Below are 18,039 nucleotides of genomic sequence, written 5' to 3' on the forward strand. Positions count from 1 at the left end.
GCTTGGAACGTGGTGCTGGGCACAGGCTGGGGGGGGTTTAACCACCTCCCAGGCTCCTGCTCCCTTTTGGAGCCAAGGTACCGGCAACGTGGTGTTTGCTGAGCAACCTGCTGAGTTTTCAGTCAGACCTTACTTAGCCCATGTGGCTTCTCCTAGTTTCCACCCTGATGTACAGGTTTGCATTACTGCTGACCAGCCCAAAACTAATTTAGTTAATTGCTTAACTGGAAACCAGCACTTCCCTGCCTTCGTGAAGTGTTGCTAACCGGACACCATTTTCTGGCATTCCTTGGATTCTTTACGCAGGTCAGCACTATTCCCTCCGCTTGTGCACACCTTTGTGTCGTGGGGGGTTGTGCCATGATGCAGCTTTTGCAGAAGGATGCCCTTCCCTCATTGCCACACAAAACCAAGCTCCACTGATGCCTGTTTGGCTCTGGGTTTTCTCGGTGTGAGCCTGTTTAGTATTCACAAGGCTGTCTTTAAAAGCTGGTGGTGCTGCAAGGTCAGTGATGAAAATGATTCAGTGCAAGTTTATCTTAATGCTGCAAACAGTTAATTAACATCAGAAATTGTTTATTGCAATTGCCTCCTTGGGCCAGCCCCTCTCTCTAAAGGAAGCCAACGTTAGTTTTGGAATTAAATTGCCTGTTGGGAACAAAGGCACTTGCTTTACGAACAGAGGCTCTCTCTAGATGTCTAACACCAAAAGCCAGGATTGCATGAAAGATTTTTCTTTGTTGAAGAAAATGAAATGGTTCTTTCCAGCTCAGCTGTTCATGTGGCTTTTCAGCTACCACGGCTGCTGTGGGAGAGGTCCGGCAGGCTCCGGGGATGGTGCAGGTTGGAAGGGATCGGCTGGAGCAGCGGCAGGTCCCATGTCACCCGTCCCAGCCTGGCAGTGCCGTGGCAGGCTTTGCATCTCTGTATGGTACTGGAAGCCCTTACACAAAGTCCATCTCTTGTGGGTCCTGGGTTGCAGGAGGCCCAAGTCTCTGGTTCAGACCTCACCGTTTGCAATGCCCGGCTGCTGTCTGGGTCACTCACACTCCTCAAGTCAAGACATATTGAAGGTTAAAACTCATTATCTAGCTTTACCAGAGCTTTGCCTGCAACCTAAATCTGTATTATTCGGTAATTTCCTGATCATATACAAGTTTATTACAGAAATAAACTACCTGTTTTATAAAAGATGTGCAGCATAACTGCTGATAGCATCAGGTGGGACTGAAAGATGCGAGGAGAGTTCGAAAGGCAATGAAACGGTGTCATTCCAGACTTGCATCTCTCGTTTTGGGCAGCGTTTCTGGTTCTGCCACCAACACACAGCCTGTCGCTTCTTAATTGTCACTTCACGATGAACACGGATGCACGTACGTCTCAGAAGTGCTGTGTGCAGGCTGTCAGGGCTGGATGTGAGCAGTCTGGCGGAGGTGGCAGTGGGAGGTCTGTGCAGCCATCCGGCCCCTCGCCTGCAGGTGCTGCACGAGGAGCACGCGTGCATGGGGGAGCATTGCTGAGCCCCCCCGGTGCCCTTTGGTCCGGCACTTTTGTACGTGGCAGTGGTGGCTTTTGGGAGGCAGGCGAGTGCTCGGGCATCAGAGGCTTTGGATAAAGATAACAAAAACCTATAAAATCCTAAAGGAGCAGCAGAGACCTGCAGTTCTTCCCAGAGAGTCTTTATCCATGGGCAAACCCTTCTAAAGTAAGCCAAAGCCCCAATTCTGTGGCTTCCCTGTTGCAATGAATCCCCAGGTGCATTAAAGACCTTGTAGGAGAATATGCCCCGTCCACAGGCTGAGTGATGCTTTATATAAATAGCTCATACACACTCACTGTACACAAAATATTATGTACATGTGGCGCTACTTCATTTGGTGTGAAGCTCCGAATACCTCTCGTGGAACCTCTCCTAATATTCCGGGGAAGGAGGTCACAGCAGAAGGTGCTCTTGGTTGTGCTGCCCAAGGACAGACAGTGAAGGTTCCTGGATCTGGGGTGAAAAGCCCTTTTCCAGCAGCCCCACCGCCCGCAGAGCTATTCCTTCAGCAGACCAAGCTTCTTCAGTGCCTCTCGCCGGTTCTCATCGGTTGCACCCTTGGGGGAGATCTTCACGCTGACACAGGAGCGGGGTGGCCTGGGGAAGCTCTGCAGCGGGTGGGATCGCCCCTTGCTGCTCTTCTCTGGCTCCACCTGTCCAGGTTCCTTCAGAGCAGCAAAGTCCTTCCCTGCCCCGAGGGATGCCGGCCGGGGGCGGCTGCTCCTGAGGAAGCTCGGAGCAAGCCGCTCGATGAAGGACATCTTGCCCAGGGAGCTGCTGGTCTTGACGTTCTGCTCCTTGGCGCTGGCCATGTAGCTGCTCAGCCCCACGCCAGAGCGCTCCAGGGTGTTGGATTTGAAGTTCATCTGCCGGATACCTGGCACCGACCTCTCCGCTGCCCCACAGCGTGCCTCGGGCTCCCCAGGGACAGGGAATGGCATCTCCTTTGCTTGGGGATGCGGGGCAGGTTGAAGCTGAGTGCTGGGCTCCCTTCTGTCCTGCGAAAGTCCAAGCTTCTCCAGTGCCTCCCGTCGGGCTTTCTCCCTCTCCTTCGGGTCAAGGTGACCCGAATTCACCTTTTCAGCAGCGGCATCGCTGGCAGAGCTGGGCTGAGAGCCAGCCGAGGATGCAGGCGGTGCTTTCACCTTCTGGCCAGGCTCCGTGGCAAGTGGCATTGGGCTGTTTTTGCTGGTTTTCAGGATAATATTTGGTGGCAATTTCCGTGGCTTGGGGGCAGTTGGAGGCCCACGCTTGGCATCTGGGTCCTGAGGGGCCTCTTCCAATGTGGATTTCTCTGGCTGGCCCCAAGAAGCCCAAGTCTTGGTCTCCTTGGCTGTTCCCTTCTTGGCATCTGAGTGATTGCGACGTGACCACTCGTGGCTCACCAGGTCATCCTGGAAGGGATCTGGAGGTTGGATAATTAGAGATCCCAGGGAATTCATCTGGCTTCTTGCATTGGCTTGGTCAAACCTGTCCTCCTTGGCCATCTCCCGTGAAGATTTACCTACTGGCACTGGATCCTCTACCATGTGAACAGTCGCTTTGCTGTCAGAAGCTCTGTTTGCTCTTTGTGCGTTTGCTACAGTGATGCTGCTTGGAAGACTGTGATAGCCTGGGCTTGGAGCTGCTGCTGGAGCTGAGCTTGAGAAGGTGGAGATGCTCTTAGCACTCTTCTGTTCAGCTGCATGCTGCTGACCTACACCCGGAGGGGGAGCCCAGTTTTCCAAATCTACGTAAAGAGAGAGATGTGAAGTCATGCACCGCTGCGCAGACGGCCACAGGACACCTTCCTGACTGCAACACTCACCGCTTCATGCCTGCTAAGCCAGCGCAGCCACGGCAGACTACTTGCACCCGGAGAGCTTACCCTGACCCCAGCTAATACGCTGTCACTGCTAAGAAAGTCAGACACTCTGGATTCGACAAAGCCCACGGTGAACGAGGAGCCTCGTTAATCTGTGTAAGGGTGCTCAGGGCACGAGCAAAGATTCAGCTCTGCTGACCTTGCTCGATAGCTGCCAGCAGCTCCTGCACATAAGGACAGGGAAAATGCAGTTTGTGCCCTACCAATCTCCCTGCCCACAGCCACGGCTCCTTGCAGGGTGATGAAAATAAGCTGCCTTTAGCTCACCACGTGAGGAAAACCGGGGCAGTGCTCCTTCCCCACCTGCCAAGGGAACGCACCCCAGCGAGAAAGTCCGTTCGCAAACAAGGGCTGGAGCACGAATTTCCAGCTTACCCTGGGGAACGGAGTCTCTCTTAGGCCACGTCCCGGGCAGCTTGGAGGGCTCCACGTAGTCGGTCTCGTCGGTAGAGACCCCGCTGTCTGCTTCTGCATCCAGTGAGCCAATAGTTTCTTCTAAGAACATCAAACACTCTTTCTCTTCCACAGATAAGTAGTCGTAACTGTTATCACTCTGGAAAATTGAAAGAAAAAAGCAGTACAGGCAGGAGACACAGGTGTAGTATTATTCCCAGCCCTGGCAGTCAAGGGGAGACCTGTGACAGCTCCTGGCCAGGAGACTTGGCTGGTGACTACTCAAAAACTGGCACTTGCAGCTGCAGAAAACCAGACAACTTCCTAAAAATCCCCACATACTTACTTAGGGCTGTTTTTACATTACCCAGCTATGAGCATCAGAAGCTGGGTAATTCTTAACTTGGAAACTTGGCCTTTACCTTTTAGCTCTTTTGTTTTCTTTGAAATATGAGCAGATTGGTAACATGGATGGTCTGTAGCTACAGACATCTGTACTGGTGAGTGATGCTCAGTCTGAGAAGCTTGTCTAAACATCATAAACACTGCAGGCTTATCTGCAGGTGGTGGTCCCTCTCCTTGTTCTCCAATTCATACCCAGCTTTGAAAGGAGTACAGCAAGATCTTTTTTGATTTTTGGTGTATTTCAAGTATCATGAGACATGATTGCTGTGGAAGTAGCAAGTGACAAGGTGATACATGCAATATTTCATGAAAAATACCGAAGTGCAGGAAAGGACGGAGCGTGCATCAAATCAACAACCATGGAGGAGAAACTGTCCCAGGTGGAGTTGTTTTGCAGAGACACCCCTATCCAAATCTTTTACCGTGCAATGTTGAAACCAGTTTTTCCACCCCTGATAAATTTCAGAGGGTTTGGTTCTGGTTTGCAATACATCAAGTGGAAAACCTGTTCGGGACTGAGCGTTGCGCTTACACGTATCAATTATGCTCCAAGTCCGACAGGATGTAATTAGTTCATCAATCTTGGAATCAGTGTTTGGAGACAAACAAGCTTCAATGGACAGATAGTGAAAAATTACAGATCTACACCCATGGTCCAAACTCACCTCTGCCTTAACTAGGAGAGGAATCTCCTGCCAGTTGGGAGGAGTAGGGCTTGCTGTCTTTCCCAGGTGAAGTCACCTTTGTTGGAGCCAGTCTGACCCAGTTATCCAACTGGTCTAATCCCTCACTGGGGAACTCGCCAGGCTCCTCCTGCCCAGTGCCTGCACTATCTGCCTCGGCATCTCCAGGCAGTGCAGGAGCGCTGGGTCTCGGTCTCATTCCAAGGACACCTTGCAGGAGCTGAGGCTCCTGATCGCTGCCGCACACACGGCAGGACTGAAAGTCTGGGAGTGCTTAGGGGCAGGAATTTATTTTGTCCTTGCCCTGCTCTTAGCACGGTGACATCTCAGGGCCCCCAGGCACTGCCACAGCACCGATGGAGAGGGGTTTCAAGCAGAAATCTGACCAAAACCCTTCCTCAGCTGCTGAGAGGGGTGAGTTGAGCCCCTGACATGCCTGGGCTGGGCACAACAGGGTTACTTACCCGCTGCGAGTGGTTGGAGGCCGTGCTGACCATGCTGTCGCAGCTGCCAGAGTTGCAGCCAGCCATCTCCAGCCCCAGCTCCTTCCTAGGCATATCACGGGCTGCCGTGGCGTCCGGCGCGGGGGGCAATATCCCGGCTGAAGCGGAAGAAGGGAAAGGCGTTAAGCTGCGAGACCCCCTGCTGCGATGGAAGCATGCTGGCTCAGCCAGAGGGAGGACGAGGTGGCCGTGAAGCTGCTGGATGGATGCAAATGTGCTTGATTTTAGGCTGCTCTCTCCAGGAGAAGGGACAGCTGGGCTTATTTTAAAGCATCCTTAGAGCTGAAGATTTCCCCAGAAGAACTGGAAATAGAGTGAGCTCTAGGTTGCCCATCCACAGCTATCTTGTGTTTGCGGTTTAATCATCTTGGAGGTGTGCACAGGGTGGTTCCTTAGTGAAGGAAGAGGTTGTAAGCCCAGCTCAGCAGCAGCGATCCCATCCCAGTGCGAGCCCCAGCCCAGCTCTGACCTTCTTCTCCCCACCCCACCCACCGCTGCCAGCTCCGCCGCTGAAGTGCTCTCAAACTTTGGAACACGCTGACCTGAAACGCTGCTCTTTAGTCACAGCCTTGTTCTGCCAAGAGCTTCACCCGCCGCCCTTGCTCGGGTCCATGGGGGTGTCGTGGCCGTGGGGAGGTGCCCCCGCACCCTCGGGGCACGCCGGGGTGTGTTTGGGCACACGCCTGGCAGAGCTGGCACGGAGCCGGGCAGCGCTGGGAGCCGTGCCGGGGCTGCAGCGATGTGCCATGTCTCCAGCCACCCTGGGGGTGTTGCAAGCAGCACCCCAATGTCCCCTCTGCTCATGGCAATGCACCCCTGCCACTCTCCGGGGTGCAGCCCGTACCCCCGACACCGATGGGACCCGACTGTGGTGTCTGGCTGGCAACCAACCTGCTGCTGGGGTTCCCAACAGCGAGACCGTCCCGGGCGGCGGAGGGGCCAGTTATGCTCGCAGGGTGCGTAGCCAAGAGAGCTCTGCTGCCCGCGGGGAGAGGCCGAGCAGCCTACAAAAGGCATAATTACTTCTGGATGTAAAGCATTAAGCTTCCAAAATTTACTGACACCGCCAATTACGTGTTTTCTTTGCGCCCATTCTTCGGGAGAGGAGAACCGGGCAGCAAATGAGAGCAGCAAAACAAACCCCCCCTCCAACCCACGCAGACCCACGCAGGAGGATTTGCTCGTCCGAGGACAGAGGAGCTCTTTGTGCTGTAACCTGGCCGCGGCACGCAGGAACACGCTGCTGCTTTTTTTGTTGTAGCAGGATCAGGGAATTAGATCGAGCGATAAGTGAGCAGAACTGGCTGCTTGTTCTGGGTGTTAGACCCTGAAAGAATTCCTTTGTAATTGGAATATGCCACAAAAATCAGATTTCAACACCCACGCCCCGACAGATCCAATCCTTCCATGCAGGAGGAGTTTAATATTTCAGTCTCAACTTTGCACTATTTACTGCTTGAAGTACATTTCAGTGAGCAGTGGGTTTGGAACAGCAATATCCTTGAATTTCTGAGTTTGGATAACTTTCTAGGCAGAGCTTTTCGCTGTCGGTAGGCAGAGACCCCAGCTGAGTTTGGGGGGTTTTTAGGCTTGTGCAAGCTGCAGGGTTTTGCCGTGCTCTCGAACCTTTGCGATGTGAAACGTGAACCTGCTTGAAGCAGCAAGAGGCTACCGCGGCGTTGCTGCAATGCTCCTCGCTGCCTCCCACCCTCCTGCCCAGATCCGAGGGAGCAAAACCCTCCTGGGGAAGCGAAAGTCTTGCTCAAACTTGCTGCCTGCAGCTGGAGGCAGCGGCCGCTGAGCAAGGCGGCAGCGGGGCCCCGCGCTCGTCGGGGTCTCGACGGAGCTCGGTTCTCCCCGAGGACGCCCACCGTCCCCAGCCCGCCGGAGGGAATCGCTCGCTCTCATTCATCAGCGTTTGCAGAAGCAGAAAGGAGCTGCCAAGGCTTGGGCGCCCGCCGAGCCCCCGCTCCCGGGGAGGCAAAGTCCAGCCCAGAGCTCGTCGGACGCTGAGAGGATCTACACAGAAACAAGAAGTCCATTTTCCTGCCCGCTAGTTCTCTGATACGATTATGGCTCTAATGCCTTCATCTGACTCGGGAAAGGGGAAAAATCATTGCTGGAAAATCCCAGTTTTTATGATTCAGAAGGATTTTACAGCTCTTTCTTTTCGCTGAATAACACGGCAGTTCAGCCACAAACTAAAAATAGGAATGAGCATTTAAATTAAATGAGATGGTATTTAAAAAGCTGTTTTTCAATGGTGTATGTATCTTCCCCCACTAAAAATGCTTTCAGAAGCAGCTATTTCTTATCTAAAATAAAAGGCCAGTTCACGCAGCTCTGTGAGAGCTGCCATAACTGTCCTTCCCAGAGCTCACTGAGCCCTCAGACATCAAAGAGGTGCTGGGTAGCAATTAATGCTAATTGCTTTATATGAAGAGGCTACTTTCTTTCAAGCCCGGTAACAGCTACAAGCACTCTCTGACAGCTCTCCAGCCCTGTTAAAGAACCTCGGTACCTTTAGTGTCTAAGGCAGAGCAGCCGTACCCCCTCCACCTCCCGCTGCCGGCAAAGGGCTTCGTCCTGGCCGGCTCGAAACACAGAACCGAGCGGAGCACAGCTTGCAGGCACCGTCCCAGCTGCTCCTGCCCAGCAGCGGCACAGCGGGACAGATCCCACCTCAGGGTGGAAGGAGACGATGGTGGCAGCTCTGCAGTTCCTCCTAGTTGAACGAGTAAATCGAGGGCGCGCAGCAGCTGCCCGAGCCCTTTGCTCCGCTGAGCACAGACCTGCCCAGCCTCTCTGCTGGTGGCAGCTGGGTCTCCCCAGCTTGCCTCCCGCCACCACCTTCAAACCGCCTCGTCCATCTTCACTGGTGCCACCTCCCGTGATACCTCCACCACTTTCTGAAGCAAAGCGTGTCCGTAACCCCATGGGTGCCCGAGCCCTGCATCCCACCCAGGCAGAGGCGCTCAGCCCCTCGCCCGCAGCCCATTCAGCAGGAAAAGGAGAGAAAGCAAAGGATGAGAAGGAATAGAGATTATTATTATTATTATTTTCTTTTTTTACCGGGACATCTGTCGTTCCACGCTGCCCAAATCCTCGTCCTGGCTGTGCCTGTCCCAAGAGTTCTTTGCTTTTCTGGGCTAATCAAACAGAGCCCGGTTACACATTAACTCAACTCCCCAGCAAGAGATAAAGCTGCACGGGTGCTGAGCAGGTGGGTGCTTGCAGGCGAGCCCCCAGCCCCTCACCTGCAGCCCGCTGCACCGGAGGGAGAGAAAATTATCTTGCACCCGTGCCAGGCAGGTTCATTACCGCTCCAGGCTGGGGTCACAGCGCGGCCGAGCCCCTAAAACGGCTTCGTGTTCTGACCTGAAGCAGCCGGGTCCTGGGTGCTGTGCTTCCTCGCAGCTTTGCTCGCAGGCAGCGCAGTGCAGGCAGCGGCGCAGGCAGCAGCACCGGCACCCCGTGCCCGGGAGGTTGCGGGCAGCTCCGCTCGGTACCACCCAGCTCGCTCACTTCCCGGCTTGGCTGGCGTCCTCTGATGTCCTCAGCGCGGGTTTCGCCGGAGACTCCCCGTTCCAGCAGCCTGTTCTGCCGCATAGCTGCGCGCTGACACGCGGAGGAGCCCGGCGCGCAGCCCTGACCCAAGCCTACGTAGCAATTAAATCCTTCGCTGGGTGTTCGCGCCGTGTGCTGCTGAAGGCATTACCCCACAACAGGGTTATTCTCTTCGGTGGTTTTGTGCGTGAGGTCCCCCAGCTCAGGGCAGGACCGGGTTCCTCGTCGGCTCTAAAACCACAGAGTGCTGCCAGAACAGGCACACACTTGCATTTCACCGAAAGTTTGCCGCCCGCTGCTGTGTGCTGTGAGGAGGTTGTTGTAAAGGTGGGTAAAAAGCCATTTTAGGAGGGAAGCTTCGCCACGAAGCTTCATCTGCGTGCTAGAGGAGGGGTGCCCAGGCCGTGCGCAGCTCGGGGGCTGGGTCTGCACGTGCTGCCCGGCTGCAGCTCCCCTTCGCCCCTCCTGGCACCGCTCTCCCTGGGCGCTGGGCCCCTCTGCGGGTTCACTCCCTGTCTCTCTAATGCTGGGAACTCTGTCTTCTTCTCTAGGCAGCCTAAGGTCAAGTCCTAGAGCCTGGGTAAAGCTAAAGCCCCCAAGACACCCCCACAGCAGCATCCCCTCCTGCGAGGGTCCCACCTCTGCTGCCTGGCTCCGGGGGAAGGTGAGGAAGAGCCCAGTTATCGCTGCGCAGCACCGGGCGATGCGGACCCCCAGCACTGACCCACCCCAGCTGAAAGAGCTGCAGCGGCTCGTTAGTACCCCGGCTTTGGGCTCTCCTATTGAAATGACAACTTTTCTCTTGATAAACAATGCTTAGGCCATTGCTACCCCGACACACACACTATATCTGCTCTGCAGGGTGCTCCTCATTGAGTGAGTACGAATACCCAAGCAGAAACCCTGCAGCAACCTTCCAGAACTGTTACAGCCACCAGGTTCATTCAAGTTTTCATGCTTCAATGATTTTATTTTTATTTTTTCCTTACAAAAAAGGTTGTGTTGCAACACGTGTTCCCTGCTACACAGAACAGGGAAGTGGAAACATCAGTTATTTAAAGCCGTGGTAGGATGGAGAGGCCACAGCTGAGCCAGGAAGCAGAAGGGTTCCCAGCAGCGGTGCTGAGCCCCAGCTGGGCCCCGTTACGAATGGGAACAAGTGTGTCGAGGAGCAAATCAAGGAGGCAGCAGCTCCCAGGAGCCCCAGCCAGCCCCGCTCCCCCACGCTGGCCTGCAGCAGAGGTAAGAGGTGCGGACGCGGCACGTTTGGAGCAGCAGCCGCTGCCAGAGCGTTGTGACGGCCGGTGATCGCAGCGCTGGGTGCGGGACTGAGTGCAAGCGTGTGAGCTGGTGTGGTGCTGGATGGTGCAGCAATGCAAACACAGGCAGATTCACGCTGGTTTTGCCAAGTTGTGCTTACAGAATCACAGAATCACAGAATAGTAGGGGTTGGAAGGGACCTCTGTGGGTCATCTAGTCCAACCCCCCTGCCCAAGCAGGGTCACCCAGAGCAGGCTGCACAGGATCTTGTCCAGGCGGGTCTTGAATATCTCCAGAGAAGGAGACTCCACAACCTCCCTGGGCAGCCTGGGCCAGCGCTCCGTCACCCTCAGAGGGAAGAAGTTCTTCCTCATGTTCAGACGGAACTTCCTGTGCCTCAGTTTGTGCCCATTGCCCCTTGTCCTGTCACTGGGCACCACTGAAAAGAGCTTGGCCCCATCCTCCTGACACCCACCCTTCAGATATTTGTAGGCATTTATAAGGTCCCCTCGCAGCCTTCTCTTCTCCAGGCTGAACAAGCCCAGTTCCCTCAACCTCTCCTCGTAGTGGAGATGCTCCAGTCCCCTCACCATCCTTGTAGCCCTCCGCTGGACTCTCTCCAGTAGCTCTTCATCCTTCTTGAACTGGGGAGCCCAGAACTGGACACAGTACTCCAGATGAGGCCTCACCAGGGCAGCGTAGAGGGGAAGGAGAACCTCCCTTGTCCTGCTGGCCACACTCTTCTTGATGCACCCCAGGATTAGTTCTGAGCCTGCTTTAAGAGACTGAGCGAGTCGAAGCACAGCTGGTTTCCTACTGCACAGGGAAGCACAGTGCGAATGAGCAGCTGCAGGACGGGGCGACTGCGTCCTGCGAGCACCGCGCCGACAGCACCGGGGCTCAGACCCGCGTGCTGGAACAGGCAGAGCTGGCTGCCCGCAGGGCTCCGTGCAGGTCAGGAAAATGTCACGAGCCATTAAGAGAAGTCTTGAGCCCCTGTGAATCAGATGCCCAGAAAGAACCTGTCCTTTTTCCACATTCCTCTTCCTCCAACGGATATAAACAGCTATGACCCAAAATAAAGCGTGATTTCATACATACGGCATGAAGTATGTGCAAGCAGTCAACTGATGCAGCGAAAACGACGCAACGCTGCGAAAGGACTTCGGCATGCTAACAGACCCGTCGTGCCTCGCCCTCTTCACAAACAGAAGAGCACAAATGATTCAGTCCTGGCCCTGAAGGAAACGCAGCCGTGCGGCGTCACCGATAAGATACGACGTTTATTTGACTCTGCGGGACTGTTGGACACTTTCCTGAGACCAAATTGTATGTACAGTATGTATGCTGACAAGCCAATTACAAAAAATACTAGGTGGTTAACAGCTGCTATCACAGCAGTTTAGAGAAATAATTAAATCTTCAATCTGTCTGGGAACTGAGCAAGGAACCCTATTTATTATCCCTATTATACAGAAAAGAGGTAGAGAACTGAGGTTATCTGTTTCCATAGCTGAGTTAGCATTAACTCGACATCAGAAACCAGGAGTCGGCTCTCAAGGTGTAATACAGCTCCCCAGCATTTTCCTCAAGGCCTTAATTAAAAATAATAGACAAGGACACTGCAATCTTGGACAACCTAATTTTGTTAACTCCCCTATCGCACCTTTTTGTTACAGAAAGCATTCCGGTGCCTGGACTCAGGGGAACGAGAAAGCAATATTGATTTCAGTAACTTTATGCTGCCCAGAGCAGAGCAGAACCTGCTGGCAGTCTTACAGCTGGATCCATGGTTTGAGTTAAAATGCAGGCAGACATTTCATTTGATTGACTAAGAGTTGTAATTTTCAAAATAGCAAGCTGAAAACTTTTTGCTCCTCTTATTACAGAGTTTCCCTGCCAGGGAGAGGTTTGCAGGGCTCACCCAGGGGTGCGCTCGCGCGGGGCGGGAGCCAGAGCCGGTGCTGCCTGCGCTGGGGGCAGTGAAATCTGCCAAATGCAGAGGGTGCTTCGGCGCTTGTGTGTCAGTCCCCTTTGTCAAAAACTCCAGTGACACGTGGAGTTCTGTGTTTAAGGCACTTGGCAGAGAAATTCTGCTTTTTCTTCATTTGTGCCTGTCCCCTCCTCCTGCTTCCTCAGAAATTGAGCAGGGCAAACAGACAAGCCCAGGTCAAAAACGATTCTGAAAACGGGCACCGTGTTCCTGTGTGGGGCTTTGGTGCCCCAGCACAGTTCCCCCGCGTAGCAGCGTGACGTTCTCCAGCAGGTGTCCAGGGAAAGCGGGATGGCCACAGGAGACACTGCTCCCGCGTGTGTGTGTCCATGCTGTGACCGTGCCCACGCAAAGGTGCAGATTTCAGACGCTGATTCTGTACCGTGTCAACAAGACGGTCCATTTCTCGGTCCGCTCCCCAGAAATTGTTCTTTTTGACATAAGTGTTCAGAACTAAGGAATTTTGTCCTTCAGAACATCACTGATTGACTCCCGAGATCCACCTTTCAGGCAATTGCAGCCATGAAGTAGATACGCGTGCTACTGAGCCCAACTCTTCTTAAAGTCCATCTACTTATTTATGTATTTAAATGCATAAAAGATTTTGGAGGTATATAAAACTCTCTTTACAGTTGTTCCTCTTGATGCCTACCTCTGATTACACAGAGGAAATATTTTACCATTAAAAACAAGAGTTATTGTTGAAAAAGTTGAAAGTGAAGCAGTTTCATCCCGAACAGGTTGTGAGGCCGTGTGCCTCCCTCTCACAGTCCAGGAAAAAAGGGGATGAGACGGAGGGAAAGCAGACGGCTCCAAGGCCGCGCTGCGTAGACGTGAAGACCTACAGAACGCGCTGGTGCGCGGCAGCGAGCAGCACAGACCTGAAGCTCACGCACCAAGGCGCAGACGGCGCTACCCAAGCACGCGTGCAGCACTCACGTTTATTGGTGCACCAACAATTTCTGCAGCTCAGGGCACGTGTTTGAGGAAATACGCTCTGCCAGCTGAGCTGTACTGATGATACACCAGACAGGACGCTGTACCACCGGGTCACACTGGTAACTAAGACCTTTGGAAACCTTTGTTAACACCATTTGTTTTACTGCAATGGGAACACGCGCTGCCCACATTGGTGAAAGTCCTTGCTCAGCACATAAACTCAGAACAGCTTTTCAAGTGCTGCTACAACCACGAGGTGCGTACTCTTCATACGCTAGAACGTGTTTGTGAAAGGCCACGTGGTGAGAGTGTGTCAGGCTCTTCTTTAATTGAAGAAGGAATTTAGTGCTGGTGAAACAGCCAGACTGGCACCAGGAAACCAAAGTTCTTTATTTAAGTGAAGGTCCAGAACTGCAGAGATTGGTAAAACAATACCAACAACCCAGCTTTCAGTAAGCACACCTTCAACTTCAGTGTCCAGGGCCCATTTAGTTCCTGATCTCTGTGCTGAAGTGTTCGGCAAGGAAACGAGCGCTCATTTGAAACGTGAATGGGAGCAAAGTGCTGGCAAGGGCAGAAGCCTGCATCTTCCAGGCTTTCTGCCTTGGTCTGGGCAGGCAACGCTATTCCCTGCCAGAACCTGAGCCTACGTCCCACACCCCCTCCGCTCTAAAATACCTGTAATGAACACCTTGCTGTGTAATTAATAACAGGTCAGTGCAAACCAATTAGTGATCATCACGAGTTCATCCTACTAGATGCCATTTTTGTGATACTTCTGTAATTGTATCATTAAGGGCAGGCAAATGCTGATACCCTAAAAAAATCCCCTAACTTTCACAAAAGTAAGGGAGTTGTACATTAAATGTACCCCTAACTTATGTTTTAAATAATGGAGATACTTCCTGATGGGAGACTTTAGGAGAATCGCACCAGGTTTTCCGACTCGCAGTCAGTAGCGCAGGTTACTTGCTCTTTGCAAGAGTCTGTCAGCATGTGACAGTATCAGCTTTTACAAAGATGAATTACAGCAGTTCGGTTGACATTTTTTAACCAAAGAGATTTTATTTTCTAGGCTACGAAAGAAAACATCCGAGCAGTGATATTGACACATTGCCCTCAAAGGGAACCGATCCTCCGCTAGCAGATTTCCAATGCAAACATGATACAGCAAAGCTAAACACTCTGGATTAAATAAAGCTAATTTTAAAAATACTGCAACTGAGAAATACCAAAAGCTAAAATCTAAGTGTTGCTCCCCAAAGTCAATGCATTTGCAAACATGGCAGACAATAAATAAGTATCTTCCACTTCTGCTTCAGACACCCACAGCCAGTCAGTCCCCTCGCACACCTCGCTGAGGTAGGTACACGGCCGGTTACCAAGGGCAGATGGTGAGAAGCAGCTCCTTGTCCGGGGCCTCTCACCGCTCCAGTGGGAAAGCTGCGAATACAACGCAGGACGGACAGTCTCTTGGTCTCGTTCCTACTATTTCATCTCAAGTAGTAGTAACACAGTGTAATCTTCAAGTTCCTTTGAACTGCCAGGTATTTCTTTCGGTTTATAAGCACCAGCTTCTAGAAAGCTGGTTTTAATGCTGGGGCTTGGTTTGAGGTGTTTTTTTTTTTTTTCTAATGATAGGCTAAAAGCAAAGTGGGGGTTAACACTGGAAGCTAAGTGGCTTTCTGTACGAAACTCCCAACAGTGCTAACGTGTATTTTAATACTGAACTAAAAAGAAACCTGGTCCATAGTGCTCTTGGCGGTTCTATTCTTTATACTTAATTATTCATGCCTCAATTCAGCAAAGCACTTATGCAATTATGTTCCATTTTCAGTAAGACCCTCCTGTATTTCAGGGTCCAACTGGGAGCCTCTGCTGAGAACTTCATTGAAATGTGCTTTTTATAGAGAGGAAGTTTTTGCTGCACCAGGGTTTTAGCCAGGTGCCTTAACAGATGGAGGCATTTAAAACCAGGTCTTACATTCCACTTGGAAAGCGGTTTTATTTCTGCCTCAGTCTGAAGATGCACATCCCTGCTCCCTACTTGTAAAAGCGCTAGGAAGGTAACTCGACACAGTAACAGCAGAAAAGCAGGCTAAGGATATTTTAAAATTCAATAAAACAAGTATGCGCAAGCATTTCAAAGAAAAAAAAAAATCCCCTTCAGTAATATGCACCTTTACAGCACATTTTAGAAGACCTCAAAAGCACTTGCTGTTAGACCTCACAACCCTGCTGTGAGGTTAGGATATATTAAACCAATTTCAGCTTCCCTGATTCTGAGTAGTGCGAGAAGCAGGGCAGTTTACACAGCTTATTTTGTTCTGAAAATTAAACTGCACCCTTCATTATCAGAATTAAAGTCTTGCTACTGAACAGTCATCGGTGACGAATCAAACGCATTAAGGCAGAATGCAGATGAAGAAACTTCAAGCCTCCCTTCTGGGTCAGCACTCTGTCCTTCTAAAAAGGGCAAAACATTTTACCAGCAAGGAGTGAGAACTATACCTTAAAGTGCTAATTTACAGTATTTGGAATCTGGAACAGCTTAGTAACACTGTGGCCGGGAGATCGGCTATACCCAAGTAAAGTCTGCTTACATGTATTTAACAGATGCAAATTAAGTCACTCCCCTAACTACTCTATTTCCCTCTTGCCCGAATTTCAGATACTATTATGAAGAAGAATCCAAAGTATTTCAAGAAACATGCCTATGTTCTGATGCAGTGTAAACACTGGGGGGTTGTTAGTTATTTTTCAAGCAACTAAAAACTACCTATGGAGAATTAGTAAGTTTATTCACCACTTAACCATCTACTCGTTAATTTAAAGAAGGCTATCTTAAAGCTTAGAGGCCATTTCTTTCTCTAACGCCATGACTTCACACACACAATACAGTCTACTGCTGATGGTAACACAGTGTAGGGCAGCTCTGGAGATACTCTTTCCAACAAAAACTGTGCACCAAGTGAGCAGTTTCCCCTGCAAGAACTGCTTGTATGTGCAGAATCTAATTCTTAGTACAAGTAATGCTGATATGTGTTTCCCAGACCCTCAGTTTAATTTAATTACCCTGAAAACATAATACCGAGAGATTAATTCAGTAACTCGGAGGCTTCATTTTACGCTAGCGTTGGACGAGCCTGGTTTTGTGTGCCTGCTCAGAGCACAAACACAGAGAGAAGGTTATTTCCGAAATCAAGTTTTAGCTGCCAGTGTGTACCACCTGCCAAAGGGCTAGAAATCAGCATGCGAGCAGATCGCTACGTCAAATCCGCTGGAAAAGTCGCTAACGGTAACAAACCTGTGCGCCGTGGCCGTCATTAAGTTAATACGCTTTTCAAGCTTTGTGAACGGAATTTCATGATTACATACAGCTTATCTGGAAATCCAGAATTTCATTCTGGATCGGTGAGGTAGTCGATGTAACCCTCCTCATGCAGGCGTCACACCTCTCCGAAGTTGGTGTGTCCCGTCTCCTTGGCGTGTTCTCGGGCTTCCACTTGTCCAGTCAGTCCCTTCTGACACACCATGCACCTCAGCGTAAAGCGATTCACGTCGGTAAACTGCCTCTTCCGTCTGGCTTCATCTGCCAACTCCAGCGCTTGTGCAAGAACGATATCGTCAGTCGCGGAGAAAATGGTCTGGGGAGGAACGTCCGAGTCGGGGATTTTACGCTCGAGCGGATCGTAATGAATCCCATCATAAATTAAAAGGACCCGCTTCGTGTAACCGGCATCTTCCCCAAAACGGTCGATCCTGACTGTCTGCGTGTCCACCACGCAGATTTCGCACTGGTAAAATTTGGATAGAATGGACACTTCGATGGCTCCTCCCCAAGTCTCTTCTCTTCGGATCCAGTCGCAATACTCCCGGTTCGTTTTCCCCAGAACCGCCTCGCAGTAAGATTCAGGATCGCTCGCTACAATCTGGGCTATGAGGCTGCGCATCTCCGGCGCGCAGGCCGGGTCGTAAACGCCTCCCTCCACCACGTAGTAGACGCTGGTGAAGAGACAGGAGTTGTCTGCCGGAACGACCCTCCGCGCGAGCACCGGCGCAGCGTCCCTCGCCGAGCTGGACATCGTTCTTTTTGCCACCACGGGCGAGTCAGCCTTGGGCTTGGCCGTGTCCTCCTCGACGATCAGCGTGTCGCCTGCCAAAGGCAGGAGGGGGAAGAAATGAGAGAAACGCGCGGGTGGGAGTGAGACACCGCTGCTCCCGAAACAGGGCGCGGGGCCCTGGTTATGGTCGAGGATCGCGCTCGTTTTCCCCAGCAGTACGGTAACCGGACGGAGATCAGCCGGTAGCACCACGGCAACGAGCGGCAACCGCCGGCGTACTCACCCTCCGCGCCCCAGGTCCCGCCAGCCCCGCTCTTCTCTCTCCGCAACCCCGGGGACGCGGACGAAGCCACCCGCTGCCAGCTGCCCCGGGAGGAGGAACCGGCAGCCGGCTGACGTGGGCCGTGATGGGCCGCAGACCCTTTTAATTACAGTAATTGCCGCCGGCGGGGCAGCAGAGCCCATAAAGCGCCGGTGCCCGCCCCACCCCGCCCCGCGCAGGCCCAGCCCTCACCCGAGTGGATGCCGAGGTCGCCGAGCCGCCGCTCGCCGTCGCTGAGGTCCAGGCTCCGCGGCGGGAAGCCGAGCAGGAGGCGCTGGGCCGGGGCGGGGACGCCGGTGAGGGCGGCCAGGGCAGCCTGCATGTCGCGGAGGCGGGAGTGGGCCGTCAGGCCGGGAAGCGGCTGGGAGCCGCTCCGGGCCTTGCAGCGCAGCCGCAGCATCCTCGGCGGGGCCGCGCCGCCGCCCCTCCGCCCGCCGCTTCCGCTTCCTGCCACGCCCACTCTCGCGAGACCTCCCGCCGCGCCCCGTCATTGGCCGGCCCGCGGC

The 18,039-nt window shown here is 52.7% G+C and overlaps 2 protein-coding genes across 2 annotated transcripts; both read right to left on the reverse strand.

The window, feature by feature from the left end:
* Window positions 1-559: 559 nt before the first annotated feature.
* C25H1orf116 (chromosome 25 C1orf116 homolog) lies at window positions 560-8,807 on the reverse strand. Its single transcript, XM_075442977.1, has 4 exons — window positions 8,461-8,807; window positions 5,350-5,486; window positions 3,780-3,957; window positions 560-3,269 (listed from the first exon to the last, which is right to left on the reverse strand). Exons 2-4 carry the CDS (start codon window positions 5,440-5,442, stop codon window positions 2,038-2,040), a joined length of 1,503 nt encoding a protein of 500 aa, XP_075299092.1. The 5' UTR covers window positions 5,443-5,486; window positions 8,461-8,807; the 3' UTR covers window positions 560-2,037.
* A 4,709-nt stretch (window positions 8,808-13,516) lies between these two features.
* On the reverse strand, window positions 13,517-17,953 carry YOD1 (YOD1 deubiquitinase). The gene is made up of 2 exons (XM_075443249.1): window positions 17,726-17,953; window positions 13,517-17,303 (listed from the first exon to the last, which is right to left on the reverse strand). The coding sequence occupies exons 1-2, from the start codon at window positions 17,931-17,933 to the stop codon at window positions 16,597-16,599; spliced, it is 915 nt and encodes a 304-aa protein (XP_075299364.1). The 5' UTR covers window positions 17,934-17,953; the 3' UTR covers window positions 13,517-16,596.
* Window positions 17,954-18,039: the final 86 nt, after the last annotated feature.

The sequence above is a fragment of the Opisthocomus hoazin genome, chromosome 25 (genome assembly GCF_030867145.1).
Source record: "Opisthocomus hoazin isolate bOpiHoa1 chromosome 25, bOpiHoa1.hap1, whole genome shotgun sequence".
Taxonomy (NCBI): Eukaryota; Metazoa; Chordata; class Aves; order Opisthocomiformes; family Opisthocomidae; genus Opisthocomus; species Opisthocomus hoazin.